General features: G+C 43.6%; 1 protein-coding gene across 1 annotated transcript in view; it reads right to left on the reverse strand.

Annotated features, from left to right (window-relative positions):
• The window catches only part of RCOR1 (REST corepressor 1), a 101,336-nt gene that overhangs the window by 13,195 nt on the left and 71,782 nt on the right, over positions 1–16,359 (reverse strand). Inside the window, exon 4 of the mRNA XM_058291366.2 lies at positions 901–953. Within this exon, the coding sequence (XP_058147349.1) occupies positions 901–953 (53 nt within the window). The remainder of the gene's footprint in view (positions 1–900; positions 954–16,359) is intronic.

Consider the following 16,359-nt stretch of genomic DNA (forward strand, 5'->3'; position numbering starts at 1 on the left):
AAGAAAAACGCCTCAAATGTAAAGCTTTTTTTTTTTTAAGTTCAGAAAGGAATATATGAATTGGTAAAGAACAAATTTCAGTAATACTTTGCTAAGAAAATTTCCTGTAGTATGACTCTAATGTGAAAATGATAATTTGTAATTCATAAAAGTATAGTTAGCAATCACCAATAATATTTAGACTTTCTAAATGGAATAAAAAATTGGAGACTTTCTGAGCAACCTTATCAAATTTGTAGGCAGGGTTTAGAACAAGAGAAGCACACATTTCTTGCTTTGAAAGATTCTGGAAACATATTTTAATGGGTTTTTCTATTTGAAAGTACTTTCAATGACAGGGTCTAAGAAGTCAAAGTAAGGTAAAGATGAAAGAAAGAGTGCAGTTCTATATAACCTAGCTAGTGGTACCCTCTGGCATTAGGATAGATGAGAAATCACGGTAACTTACGGGTGGTTGGAAAGCACGAATCCAACTTGATGTATTTAAAACAGTAATCAGAAATAAGGTTGATATAAGGTATTTGAGAAAAATAAACAAGGATTTCTCATTACTATGCTCCAAGCAATATTTAAAAGATAATCTTAGTCAAATCTTTATGAACTAAATGTGATTCAAAACCATATTAAAACACTGCAAATCTTGAGTGTGATAACACAAGAAACAGCCATCACACAATCAGAATTATACACCAATCATATCTAAATGAGAAGGTGGCCAGTGCCTGAGAACTACCACTGCCTTCAATGCTGACCTGCCTTTGAAAGCAAAGTCTAATGCACTGTTAATAAGCTCCCAAAACTTGCTAATGAGGAAACACTGCTACTCTACAAAGAGAAGAAAAAAAATTAATGGGTTGACTATAAAATGCACTCTAACAACAAAAGGAAATCATGTCAAACCTGCTCCATGTTGTAGCCGTGCTTCTCTTTAGCAATGGCAATGTATTCATCCACTGAAAAACAAGAGGACAGGCGAGTGAGCAGGCTGAGGGGCAGGCCAGCCCACGCTGCTGGAACTGGTACTGCTAGAAAGGAAAGAGACCCCAAACACCCCGCCACAGGTCCCGTTCTCAGATATCAACCCCACAGAGAAATGGCTGGAAGAACGTACTCAGATATTAACAGTCGTTATCTCTGCACAGTGAGATTACGATTAATTTAAAATTTGGTTCTACTTCTTAAACTTTCTACAGCAAAGAAATAATATTTTGGTACTTTGAAAAATAATTATTTAGAAATAAAAAGAAATATGAAATTTCTAAGAGTAAATTCCAAATTCCACTGTATCAGCTGGGTAGGGGAATACCTATGGACCTTGTTACTCAACTCACTAGTGTGCAACAGTGAACAAAATACTCATCTCCTCTGAGCTTCGGTTTGATCAGTGAAGAAAGAATATCACTAACCTTACACAGAGTTAAGTCTATTAAATTAGAAGGTTAAAAGGTGATGATAATGGGGAAAAAGATATACCTTGCAATGGGCGTCAGATATTCTCAAGGAATTATTTCTAAGTTTGTTAAATTCTAAATTTGCTAGACAGTATTAGCAAAAAATGCTAAGATGTAAAAAAGGAGCAAAGACCAAAATGAAAAGGAAAGCATTTTAGTTCTACATTGGCAGAAGGAGTCAGGGATTTATTTGAACCAACGTTTCAATTCCACTAACATCAAGTTACAAGGTTCTAGGTAGATACTGGGGTTCCAAAAGAGGGGGCACGGTCCGGACTCTGGGGACGGGCAGGGCACGAGAAGTAATGTCCTCACGAGGCGGCGAAGGCAGCAGGGGTGTGCGTGCAGCACGGGGGCACCAGTGAGGACGGACCAGCGCCACCAGAGCCAGGAGGACGACTACGAACTGCCTGCTAGCAACATGATGCTCCCCTGTGAAGTGAATTACACCAACAAACTCAAAAACAGCCAAGCAGCATAGAATGGTGTGAAATAAACAGTGAATTCCCCGCTACCTTCTACCTCCTCCTCCCCTAAATCTCACTCTCCAGGTAACCAGCAGTGGTTTCAGATTGTTTCCAGGCATCACCTGAAGATTTTGTTATTAAACATAAAAATGAGGTCATATGAACTTGGGTTTGTGCCTTGTCTTCACTGATGTCTGTCAGCCTTCGGCGCCCTCACATACACACTTACCTTACTGAATTAGTCCCTGTTCACGGATGGACCAAGCCCTCCAGCTTTGCTCTTATACACCTCTCCACCCCTATATCTCTGTTAACATGTACATACGTACTCTTGGCCCATTTGCACGTCTCTATTTCATAAGCACTTGCCGTACTGCCTTCCGAAAAGGCTGTGCCAATCTACACTCTCAGTCATGACCTCATTTGGACCTCCACAATTCCAAAGAGGTAGGTGGAGGGACAACCACCAACGCACAGTGGGGAAAGGCTCAGAGTGGTTCGCCTGCCTGTGGTTATGCAGGCAGTAAACAGAAGAGACCGGAATTAAAAGTCCGATCTCCTAAATCCCAGTATGCTGCTCATTATACCACAACTATCACCCTAATTACAGTATAACTGATAAACAATTTAGGCAAAAGATATCAATTTTAAAAGAGAATTAACATTTTTCACCAGATATATTCTATTAAGGTGGAAATTTTTTTTCCCATTGACAAAAGAAAAAGTCAGTCTAACTCAAATAGCAATCACCTGCAGTGCAACTCGGTATTAATTTCATTATCAAGATACTAATTTTCTTTTAACCTTTTAAATACTTGCAAACTGACTGGTTGTTTCATCCAAGAAAGAGTGATATTCCAATTTACCTGAAAGTCAACTGATGACAAACTAAATGATCTTAGTTTGTTACAAAAGTTGAAACTGATGATATAAAGAAAAAAAAGTGGCGTGTATGTGTGTGAAGAGGCACTATTCCAAAGCATGTAGCTTGGTTTTTACTTCCTAACAGGGTGGTTCATGACAAAGTAATGGCCAGCTGTGCAGCAGTCCTCGCCAACGCTAAGGTGAGGCTCGAGGAAGGGGGGCTCTGGCTCCCAGGCAGGGCCTGCCGAGAGCAGCAGCGGGTTCTGAGGTGCTCGCTGGAAACACATGCAGAAAGGCCTGTCGGATGTTAAAGATGAGGGAACTTGACTGCAGTCAAGAATGTGAGGGGAAAGGAGAAAACCCAGCTACAGCGAACTCAGGGTCAACCCTGGAGAAGGCCTGATTGTTTACTGTCTAAAAATGGCTTTTAATAAATATGTGTTGAATGAACATGAAAGAAACTCAAACTTCTGCCGCTGACCTCGGTGAGTTCCATGCCCTCAGCACAGAAAGGACAGGCTGAGGGAGGGGCAGGTGCGCCCGAGCGGGCTGCCCAGGACCCAGGCCTGCTGTTTGCAGGGCAGATGCCAACTGCTCCAGAGTCTGTTCTGCTAAATCAGTCACGAGGCTCACCAAGCCTTGTTCCCATTGTCCCCCACCAGATTTGGCAGAGAAATCTTTGTGTACTAACTCCGTTTTCATCTGCTCTTCTGATGCTTTAACAAAGGAAGTAGCTGATGGCAGGAACACTGGAACAGACTAATAACGGTGGATTCCCACGACTGCAACTGAGAATGACACCTGTAAAGGCAAAGCATTCTTCTTAAAGTGGCCTCTAAAATCACCTTTCAGATTTTCTTGGAGACTAATCTGAGGACTCATCTCTAAAGAACTCTACTTTCCCAGAGCTGCTTAAGTCACTTGGTACTTCTACCAGGTGCTCCAAAGGTCATGATGACATAAGGTCATTGATGAGAAGTCTTGTAACCTGTAAAACAACTGCCATCTGACATCCACTAGCAAACAGAAAATTTTTCATTCTTTCCACTGTCCCCAGTGTCCAACAAAGATCAGGCATGGGGAATGGGTGTGGCTCAGTGGTTGAGCACCTGCTTCTCATGTACGAGAGGTCCCAGGTTCGGTTCTCAGTCCCTCCCTTAAAAAAAAGGCAAAACATTAGGCAAATGTGCTCAATGAACGCTGGGGTGCTGTGGTATGGAAAGGTCAGCATTTTAGGTTCTTTTTCTACGAAGTAAAGGCGGTACAGTTGAGCTGTGGGTGCCTTCTGGAGCAGTGCACGGGGGTACTTGGCACACGGTAAGCACCACATTTAATGCCCATGCTGCCTTTAGTAGCCTTGACCTTTCCAGGAATGAGCCCACACAGCAGGGCCAGGTCTTCAGTTACGTGGAGGCGACACTGGAGCGGGCACGCGCTCCTCCTCCCTTTCAAATGCAGCCATCTGCAGACGGGCCTTGGGTCTCGCCTAAGTCCTCCTCTACAGGTGCGGAGCTCCTGTTCCCAGCCCACCTGGCGGTTTCAAGCATCTCTGATGTCTTCCCCATCGCCCACCCGATTCCTTTTCCACTGGATGCCAGAAGCTGCCGGAAACAGCAGAGAAAACGGAAAGTACATTCTTCACGACACCCCTTGTGCTTTCCTTAAGTAAAGGAAAAATAAACTTACAACCTAAGAAAATACAGCCCACTCCCAACTGCCCTTATAAAAAACGAAGAAGGGATGTCCACCCCATTAAGATGGCGAAGTGAGACCCACCAGGGCTCCGTGCCCCACAGAGGTTTTGAACAACCTGCAAGAACTGGCAGAAACATCTCTCTCTAAGCTTCAGCAAATGGTTCAAGGACTGCAGAACAAGGCTGCTCAAACGCAGGAGGAGGAGCAGTGTAGCTCCATGGCGGAGCACCTGCTTCCCACGTATGAGGTCCCAGGTTCAATCCCCGGGACCTCCTTTAAAAAAAAGGCAGAAGGTGCCCTGGCTGACCTGCACCCCAGCCCCTCACCTGCTCCAGTGTGGGTGCTTGGCTGCTGCTCCCTCTTGCACCTCTGGGAGCATTTCTGTCTGGTGGTGGCCTGAGGCACTCGCCCTCCCAGAGCTTGCCCGTGTGTAGAGGGCGACTCAGCTCTCCTACAGAGCGCCATTGGGGAGCAGCCAAGCCATACCGCCTGGGGCACGGGCCTGCTGGCTGGAGGACAGACCAGGCAGTGCCAGAGACCAGCAGAAATGGGTTTCTGAGGAAGAAGGGATGCTCTTCCTGTAAATGGGGGCATTCCTAGGGCCACAAGCACATGCCCAGAAAGGACCAGGGAGACCCTAACCAGGGCTTGGCCTGCATCACGCTCTCGATTCACTGCACGGTAAGCCCTGAAGGAGAGCACCCACGGGCCAATCTGCAAAGACTGGGAAAGGTTTTTTTGTCTTTTTTTTTTGGTTAGCTCTTGGCATCCAAAGAAACCTCCATCTTAATGGATACAAGATTAAGGAATAAAGCCGAAGAGCCTAAATGCCAGCAATAACACATTAAAACAGCTCTAGGCTGCAAAAAAAAAAAGGGTTACAAAACAGACAAAGAAACAGGAGACAATGGACACAGGAAGGAGAAGATGAAAGCCTCAGAGACTATGGCTAAGACAACTAAAATAGCGAGCCTGAAGAGAAGGAAAGGAAGAAAGGAGGAGGACAGGGCCTGAGGGACCCGCAGGAGGTCATCCAGAGTAGCAGGCTGCCTGGTGGTAGCCCCTCAAGGAGAAGAGTGCAGCAGAGAGTATTTAAAGAAATAATGGGTGAAAACTGCTCAAATGTAACGAACGCCACGGATATATAATCCAAGAAGCTCAACGCATTCCAAATAGACCTACACCACATCATTTTACAATCAAATTGTTGGATGCCAAATATAAAGAGTTTGAAAGACACCAAGAAAAAACAAGATGTCATTTACAAATGCTGATTTCTCATCTGAAACTGTGGAGGCAAGAAGTCATGGGATGACATTTTTGAAGTGCTGAAAGCATAAAAACTGCCAAACAAGAGTAATACAATGAGAGAGACAATATTTTCGGCTAACCAAAACCTGAAAGAATCCGTCACCCTCCAAGAGATGCAAGGGAGAGTCCTGCAGGTTGAAAGGGTAGGACAACAGGCAGAGACGGAAGCCCCATGAAGACACAGGCACCTCAGGTAAGGGTAATGGCAGGGGTAAATACAAATGCCAGCACAACTGTATTTTTGGTTTGTAACTCTACTTTTTACTTCCCATAATACCTAAAAGGCAGATGCATAAAATGTAATGAGAAATCAGTGGTTTGGGACTTACAATGAAGCTTGCAACAAGAACTATATAAAAGCGAGGGGACGGAGCTGGATAGGAACATAATTAAATTGGTATCAAAGAAGATGAGACTGTAAAAGAATTAGGATATTAACTTTAAGCCCCAGGGAACTATGCAAGCTCAGAGACAGAAATTAAGAGTACAGGCTATTTGGGTGAAGGGCAGGGTGGGAATGCGGAATTAACGCATAAAGCGTGTCAAAGTTTCTATTTGGGGAGATGGAAAAGATTTTAGTAATGGAAGGTGGCGAGGATACCACAATATGTTGAATGTGATCAATCCTGCTGAATGCTATACTAGGGAGTGGGTGACATGGGCAAGTTTATGATGTATATGTTTCCACAATAAAAAAAAAGAAGAGCAACTACAAGAGACCATGGCAATTAAAGGCAACGTACCATCTTGGAAAGGATCTAACAAAGAGAAGAGATGTCAAAAGGACATTACTGGGGAAACGGACGTGGCTCAACTGATAAAGCGTCTGTCTACCATATGGAGGGTCCAGGGTTTGATCCCCAGGGCCTCCTGACCCGTATGGTGAGCTGGTCCACACACAGTGCTGATGTGCACAAAGAGTGCTGTGCCACGCAGGGGCGTCCCCCGCGTAGGAGTGCCCCACGCACAAGGAATGTGCCCTGCAAGGAGAGCCGCCCCACATGAAAAAAAGTGCAGCCTGCCCAGGAGTGGCGCCGCACACATGGAGAGCTGACAGCAAGATGATACAGCAAAAAAGAGACACAGATTCCCAGCGCTGCCGGATAATGCAAGCGGACGCAGAAGAACACAGTGAATGGACACAGAGCAGAATATGGGGTAAAGGGGAAAGAAATAAAATTTTAAAACCCCAAATCTTAAAAAAAAAGAAAAAAAAAAAGAAGGACATTACTGGGACATATGGAGAAAAATGGAATAAAGACTGGAAGTTTGAACTGGCTAATTGTCCGTAAGGTGGCTATATAAGTGAATATCTTTGTTCTTAGTAGAAATGTACATACACGGCAGCATCGAGAGGTCCAGGAGCAGGATGGATACAACCTACGCTCAAGTATTCAGAAAGTTGATATGTACAGACAGACCGACAGGCTGATGGGTAGAGAGATGGCAAAATGTTAAAATTGGTGGATCTGGGTACCTGGTGGGATAGGGGTAGGTTGGAGTTCTCTCTGTGGGTTTTCTACTATTTTGAAGCTATTCTGTAAGTTAGAAAGTATGTCAAAATAAAAACTTTAAAAAAACTTAAAAAAAAAAAAAAGATGCTCCAGGTGGATAAAGGATGAAACAAGACAAACTTTTCCAGTCATTCCTATACCAAGTAGCCAGCAATAATTTTTATTTTATATCCTCCCACCCCATCCCCTCCCATAAGACCAAGCTTGGCCAGAGTCCACCTCCACCTGGGAGAGAGCAGCTGCTGTGGGCTGTCGTCAGGCCAGCTAGACCAGGGTGCTAAGCTCAGTGCACCAGGCGTAGGGAAGTGGCAGGAAACAGTCATGCCCTGGGCATGCGTCCCTGCCAGCACTTCCCCATCGCAGTGCGCAGTACCAGGGGGTCCTCTGGGTGGGAGAAGGAGAGGGCTGTACCGGACACTCCAATCTGCCACAGTCGAAGCAGAAGAATCAGTTGCATACCTGTGGTATTTTAAAAACTTAAAAATTCCTATTAAGACAACGAAGAAGAATTGTCTAAACTTAAATTACGATGAATAAAGATGTGTCACTCTGGTTCTGTAAGCACACAGACTTTTTATGGAAAGCTCACAGATCAGTGTGTTATGCTGTTGAGGTAAGACCACTGAAGGTCCGTGTGTGAGCAAGTGAGCTTCTCCATCAAGAGGACTTATGCACATAGGTGACTAAAGGGAATGTAAATAAGTAACTAACAGTGCAGATGTAAGATGCATGGGGATGCAAAGTAATCAGTAAATAGTAATAATGTCAAATCAAGGAACACGTCCTAAAGATTCAACTACATTGGTTAAGGAATGACAATAACTATGTGCCAGCCACTGTTCACACCCTTTACATGGACGATCTTTTTAACCCTCCCAATAATTCTATAATCACTCACAAGACATTGGTGCTCCAAGAAGTAACTTGCCCAGGGTCATGTGGTAAAAGGAGAAACAGGACGCAGACAGACTCAAGAGTCTGACCCCTGACCCCTGGTCTTCCCTGGCACTTCCCAAGAGGACAGCCTGCATGCTGCCCAGGGGCCTAGGCGAGCTGGTCAGCAAACCACAACAAAGGAAGGAGAGAGACTGCGGGGATGATGCCGGATGCCGGGGAGCCTGAGGGCAGGAGGCCGCATCTGTTCTCTGTTCACCTTTGCAAGCCAAAGAACTAAATGTCCTGAGGACCAACAGTGGGAGCCTCAGACTGAGCTGCAAAGGGGGGAGACAGCAGGGAGAGCTGATGCAGAGCACACTGGATCCTGCACATTCTATGCAGAGCCAGAGGCGGACACCACAAGGTGGGCTGAGGACACAGCTATAGCCTTAAGCCAGCTTTAAAAAAAAAAATCCTATCATTTGCAGTAGCATAAGTACTGCAAAGGAAACAGGGCACCGATTTCTTTTTTTCATAACTCAAACTGAGCGTGCCAAAACTTTCTTCAAGCATATGATAAAAACCATGGCATCTCCTTTATGTTTAAAACCAGCGCGTTACCACTTGAACTCCCCAGGAGGCACCATCAGCGCGCACTGGGCCGTTCTGCCACCTGGTGGACCCACACATCTCTGCAGCCGCCACTGAAGGGCCTCTGCATGTCTGCAGGGGGAACTGGGGCCCAAGAAACCAGGGGAGGCACGACACTCCGCCACCGCACAGCAAAAATCTACTGGTCCTTCAAAGTGGTAAGAAAATGCATTTTCTTTTTGAAGAGGCCCTTTCCTAAAGTCCATTTTGTAAATATCCCTTTTATAGAATGAACGACCTTGCCCCCTGGATATTCTACAAAATCCCACCCAGTTGCACAGATAATCTGGTCAGATAGTGATACAATATGTGACTGGCTTACTTAACCATAGGAAAAAAACCCTTTTTTAGGAGGTACTGGACATTGAACTCGGGACCTTATACATGGGAAGCAGACACTCAACCACTGAGCTTCATCTGCTCCCCAACGACGGACATTTAAATCCAGTTTTTGGCACCTATTCCAACCGAAAGTGCACCTCAAGTCCTACACATCTCCCTCTCCATGCCTCGCTTTCGTTATTAGAAGAGTGATCTTTAAACTCTTCCAGGACTAATATTTTATGTGTAATTTTTAAAAATTTTGAATGTTAAATGTAAACTTTTTGTTTGCACTGCAAATTAAAACAAAACTCCAATAGAAAAAAAGATTAAGAAGAGTCTTCCCCCAGCCTTACCCTGGAATTCATACATTCATGTATTCTTCCAGAAAGTTTAAATACTTACATTCATATATCTTGGTATATGTAATATCTACCATAGGTGTAATCGTCCATGTTTTTAAAACCAACACTAAAATAACACTTATTTGTGGCTACTAAAAACAACACCCATCTTTCTTCTGAAAAGTGCCCAAATCAGCACAGTGACACCCGCTGCCCTGGCATCTTTCACATCAAGTCAACTCACCTGATGGCTGAGGTCCTGCCAGTGTGTCCTACCTAGAAGCACAATGCTTCCTTCAAAGGAGCGGAAGGAAGGGACCATGAGGAGCACTTCTCCTCCGAGCAACTGAAGGGGGGAGGAGGGAGGGAGGGAGAGAAAGAAAAGGGCTGGGCAAGCACACACAGCTCAGTGGTTGGGTGCCTGCTTCCCATGTACAAGGAAATGGGCTTGATCTCTGGTACCTCCTAAAAACAAGCAAACAAACAAAAAAACCACCTCTCACTGGGGAGCAGATATGGCTCAGTGATTGAGTGCCTGGGTCCCACCTACAAGGCCCTGGGTTCAATACCAGGTAACACCTTAAAAAAAAAGGGCGACAACCTCATGGCAGACTAAGGTGGAAAGAGCCTGGGCCCATCAGGTCCTTGGTCTGTCCGGGACTTGCTGGCTGAACCCATTTCCTCAGCTATAAAACAAGAAAAGGATATCCTGCTCTAATCCTTCACAAAGTAGTGCAGAGGACATACACAAACGCAGAGTATTATTTACATTACCTCCTTCATTAACACTTGTGAGAGATTCCACGATAGGCAGGGGTGCAGTTTACAATCACAGAACTGGTTTCACGAATAAAAGGCAGTCCCCTTAACCCTGCTAACGCCCTGCTGCAATTCCTGAGCAGAATCCTCTGATAAATTTTAAAACACTGGCTCTTGGGACCCACACTGTTCTGTACATGCATGTGTGTACACATGTGTACCGTCAAGTCAACATCGTTTTTGTTGTAGTCTAACATGCACAGAGGATGTACAGGAGCCCCTTAGCTCGACCAGTTATGGCAGTCACCTTCCTCAAAGAGCAGACGGGGCTATGTTCTAGCAAGAACACGAGTATACAAGGCTCTGCCTACAGCAAGCCTTGAACAGGTCAATTCCCCTCTGCAGGTCCCAGGTTCTTTAGCTCAAACTGGAAGCTAAAATGCATGTTAAATATGTGGTAAGAATATGGGCCATATTTTTTTTGGGAAGAGACGGACTTTTTCCATTTTAAGTCTTATTTTCAATGCTTGAATTTCATGGATTTTTTTTTCTTAATAAGCACTGCTCTAGAAATAGGTTAAGAGTTTTCAAAGTAGGTTGCAGCAGTGATAGTTTATAACAAACTAATAGGTTTTATATTTAATTATTAGCCACTGATTTGAGAAATCTGTCTGACATACTACAGCAGGTGTAGTACCTAATACTGCTTTTATTGTTATGATTAATAGATAATCTGGGGAAGCAGATTTGGCTCAACAGATAGAGTGTCCGCCTACCACATGGGAGGTCCACGGTTCAAACCCAGGGCCTCCTAACCCATGTGGTGAGCTGGCCCACACACAGTGCTGATGTGTGCAAAAGTGCCCTGCCACGCAGGGGTGTCCCCCATGTAGGGGAGCCCTACACGCGCAAGGAGTGAACCCCGTAAGGAGAGCCGCCCAGCACAAAAGAAAGTGCAGCCTGCCCAGGAATGGCGCCGCACACATGGAGAACTGACGGAGCAAGATGACGCAACAAAAAGAGACACAGATTCCCAGTGCTACCTGACGAGAATACAAGCAGACACCGAAGAACTCACAGTGAATGGACACAGAGAGCAGATAATGGGGGGGGGGGGAGGGGGGGGAGCGGGAAGGGGAGAAAAATAAAAAATAAATCTTAAAAAACAAAAAAATAGATAATCTGCGAGAGTAGATGTAGCTCAAACAGTTGAGTGCCCACTTCCCACAGGGAGATGGAGCTTGGTTCCTGTTGCCGCCTGAATAAACAAAAAAACAAAAAACAAGCAAAACAAGCAATAACAATAACTCAGGGGGAAGCGGATGTGGCTCAGGTGACTGGGCTCCCTCCTACCACATGGAGGTCGCTGGTTCGGATCCCGGTGCCTCCCAAAGAAGACAGCAAGCTGGCACAAAGGGTAGGCACGGCAAACTGACACAAGAGACACAAGAAGAAACATAATGAGAGACACAACAAAGCAGGGAACAGAAGTTCCCGGTGCCTCCTAAAAGAAAACAGTGAGCTGATTTGACAGGCAGGCATGGTGAGCTAACACAACAAGATGATGCAACAAGAGACATGGGGAGGAAAAACAGAACGAGAGACACAACAAAGCAGGGAGCGGAGGGGGGCTCTAGCAATTAGGCACTTCCCTTCCACATCAGAGATCCTGGGTCCAGCTCCTAGTGCCTCCTGAAGAAATAAGGAAGGCAAACACACACAGCAAGTGAAAGACAACAAGGGAGTGGGGAGAAATTAAAAAAACAAAAAACACAAAAAACTCAGGGAAGCACATGAAGTTCAGTGGTTGAGCACCAGCTCCCCACATATGAGGTCCCAGGTTCAATCTCTGGCTAGCCCTGTAACTCAAAAATAACAAACAAAAACAACCTGCCCTCGTGGAACTCAACTGTATGGCTAGAGAGAGAAATAATTACACACTCAAATAATTCCAATTGTCATAAGCATCAGAGAAAAAGAAATATAAATGTACTAAACTGGGAAAAGATGTATAGAATCAAAGAAAGCTTTCTTTTCTCCTGGAAAAAGATATTACAAATTCTTATTTGCTCATGTTATTTATAGGAGGGAGAAAAGAAATAATCTAATGTTCAACAATGGTACATGGTTAAAGCAATAATTCCTTCTTGGTATGAGAAACAACGTTACAGAATGTTAAAGAATGCCTAAACCACAGAAGTTCAACAACATCAATTATTGGAGATGAACAAGGAGTAAATAAATTTTGCATTTTACTGGTGGCAGCGGCAGTGTAAACTGGTTTGTCTACTTTGGAAAACAATATGGCATTCATCTCCGAGAGTTGAACCGCTACATTCTAGATGAACATTAAGAAATTGGTCAAAGAATATTCTGAGCAGTAACATTTGTAATAAATAGTCAAAAACTGAAATTGAGTTCCCCATCAACGGAAAGAATTAACAAATTATGATAACTTCACATGACAATTTTTTTAAATTTAAAAGGATGAAGGTAAGACATAGTGATGTGATTAAAGGGTAAAGCACTCTTTGATTTTTCGGACAGCTCTCACTATACTGTTTTCTAGTTTACATCCAGGCAGGTCTCCAAATGCTCTCCACTGCAGCCTTCACTGCCCCAGCCCACCTTCACGCCTATGCAAGTACAAACGCTACCCTTCTTTCCATCTAGAATGCATTTGTGCCCTTGTCTATTCAGCAAACTCCTATTCACTATTTAACATTTTACTCAAATAATGCAAAAGTCCTCTTTTCCAATTAGTGAACTTTGCCATCTCTCACAGTCTTCCAAACCTCCAGATTCTATCACATGGAGACCAGAGATCTAGTCAAACTTGGCCGCTAAACAGCTATGGGATCCAAGCGCTTAACTTCTCTAAATCTCAGTCTTTCACCTAGAAAAAGTTAAGAGCTGGGAAGCAGATGTGGCTCAAGTGACAGGGCCTCCGCCTACCATATGGGAGGACCAGAGTTCAATTCCTGGGGCCTCCTGGTGAAAAAGAAGAGAAAGCGTGCCTGTGTGGCTAGAGTGCCAACACAACTGAGTCAAGCAGTAAGACGATGATGGAACAAAAGAGAAACGAAGGGAAGAGTCAAGGTGAAGTGCAGCAGAAACCAGGAACTGAGGTGGCATAGCTCACAGGGAACCTCTTTCCACATCAGAGGTCCCCAGGATTGAATCCCGGTGAATCCTAGGTGAGAAAATGAGAAGAGAAGACCAAAAGAAAATCAGATACAGAAGATCACACAGTGAATGGATACAGACAGCAAGAACAGCAGGGCTGGAAGGATAGGGAAGGGAAGGGGGAAAACAAAGTAAATGGAAAAAAATAAATCTTTTTTTTTTTTTTTAAAGAACTGAGCTAGAATAAACACACAATTTTGTAAATTATTTGTTTGCCTGTTCATTTTTTTTCCTCACTCTCTCCATCTGAATATAAGCTCCTGAATCCCTAACACCTGGTATAATACCAGGCACTCAATAAAAACGTGAATGATTTTTTAAGAAGTTTTGGGTCACTGAAGAGTTATAACTGTGGCAGGGGAGGATTGTTGGTGTGGGGTGCCAGTGATGAGGGATACCCAGGCGTGCATATAAGAAATATAAATGTGTTCAATTGTTCACAAAGCATTGTCACAGTGGGTGGAGATTCACACAATAACTGAAAGAATATCAAATTCCTAACCTGGGGAGCGCTGCCACATTCTCTAATGGAACAGCAACAATCCCCCCAAGTACAGGGGCAATGACTACTGAAGGAGGATGGTCCACTGGTGGGTCCTTGATGTTGACAACTATGCTTATGAGCCTCTGCTCTTGAAATTGAAGCTTAGCCTAGTGTTGTAGGGTGCTTAAGAGTTACCTACTGGGAGCTACCTTGTTGCTCAAATGTGGCCTCTCTCTAAGCCAAACCCAGCATATAAACACAGTAACTTGCCCCTAACATGGAACATGACTCCTGGGTATGAGCCTCCCTGGCACCAAGGGAATGCTACCAAGTACCAAACAAGCAGTGCAACTGGCGGGGGTGGGGGGTGGGGGGGAAGACCTTGACCAAAAAGGGGGAAAGGTAAAGACAAATGAGTTTCTATGGCTAAGAGACTTCAAAGTGAGTCAGGAGGTCATTCCAGAAGTAACACTTATGTACGTCTCAGCATGTTCTCACTAACAGCCAAAGTAGATACAACCACCAAATAGCGAGGCCCCTGAGGGCTCTGGAGACAGCCAGACACTATAGTCAGGGCAGAGAGCTCAGGAGTTTGGTCCCTCAGCAGTGGGCCCTACTTTGTAATTTATGCTCCCCGTTGTGACAGAGTTGGATTCAGTTATGGTTTCCCTACACATGGATCTTCTGTCCTATGTGAACTTACAATTAGTATTAAAGTTGCTAGGTGTACATCCAACAGACTTAAATCTTTGAGTTGTCTATGTGCCTGCTAGGCCCTGAATCTCAAACAGATTTGCAACAATGTACACTCCAGATCGTTGACTCATCCAGGACAACTAACAAGGAGAAGATGACGGATAACCAACATACCAAGGAACTGAGAGTGTCTAAGACTACAAGCAAGAGAGTCCCACCCACCAACAGTAGGGGATCGATGTCTGCCCCCTCCCTCACTTAAAGGTGGAGAGGACATCACTATCTCAGAATCCTCAGGATTGGGAATGAACTATGAACTAAAGAAGACTTACTAGTATTCTACTATAGACTTACTGTGATTCTAGCAATGGAAGAAATATCACTGATGTGGAGGCAGTGGCCACTGGAGGTTCTGAGGGTAGGGAGAGGAAAAACAGGTATATTATGGGGATATTTTTGGGACTTGAAAATCATCCTTAATGACATTACAATGATAGATACAGGCCATTATATATCTTACCATAACCTACAGAAATGAGTGGGAGAGAGAGTAAACTACTACGTAAAATATAATCCATGCTTAGTGGCAATGCTCCCAAATGTGTTTATCAATTGCAATGAACATACCAAACTAACGAAAATGTTGCTAATGTAGGAATATGTGGGAGGTGTGGGGAGGGGGGGCACTGGGAACCCCCTATATAGTCTCTGTAACATTTATGTAATCTAAGTAACTTAAAACAAAAAAACAAAAAAACGGAAAACGTGAATGAAATAAACTCAGATTCAGTATAATTCCAATTGGATACTTTTGGAGGGAACTTGGTATTATGAGTCTAAATCACCCAGAAGAATAAATAGACGAGGCAGAAAACTGAAGTAAATGAAAATGGTATTGAAGCAGGAAACAACAGACAGATCAATAAAACAAAATCAAAAGTCCAGACACACACCAAACCATGAGTTCAATATAAGTGAAGGGAAAAAAAATAATTCAATAAACTCCAGATAGAGCGAAGATATAGATGGAGAGGTGATAAGAGAAGAAAACAGGAGTATGTGTCTGTAATCCTTTCTTTCGGGGTTGGAGAGGGAGGAGTCCATTTTCAGCATGAGACGGCACCAGAAAACATGGATAAGATTAATAAGTTTAACTAGATATAATTTTTAAAATTAGATATGTTTTTAAAACAAATCAAATGAGGAGACATAAGGCATAATTTATAGAAGAATTAAAAGGTTTAAATACAGAAATGCTCAACTTAAATAATTACTGAAATCCTTTTTTATCAATTTAACTAGGTTTTTAAAAATTAATATGGCCAGAAAGATTTTCAGAAAACAGGTACAGTCAGACAAACTAGAAAAATCTATGTTTTAAATCAGGGGTTCTTAACCAGGAGTCCATGAGCTTGAACTGAAATTCAAAAAAACATTATTCTTGTGGGGACACGTTAGTGCAGGTATAATATATTTATTCAATAATACACAGTATATAGTGTGGATTTAGTAAGGGGTCCATGGTTTTCACCTGACTTGCAAAAGGCCTCGTTTTTGTCCACTGAACAAAAAAGGTTAAGAACCCCGTTTTTATATGTGTATATATTATTTGACATAGCAACCCCATTTCTTAGAATCTGTCTTACAAGCATTCACTATGATGTTCACAGCAATATTGCTCAGAAATGCTTAAATTATGGAATACCCAGGTTACATGCCCATTTGAAAAAAAGGCATGCC

This window comes from Dasypus novemcinctus, chromosome 3 (genome assembly GCF_030445035.2).
Source record: "Dasypus novemcinctus isolate mDasNov1 chromosome 3, mDasNov1.1.hap2, whole genome shotgun sequence".
Lineage (NCBI taxonomy): Eukaryota > Metazoa > Chordata > Mammalia > Cingulata > Dasypodidae > Dasypus > Dasypus novemcinctus.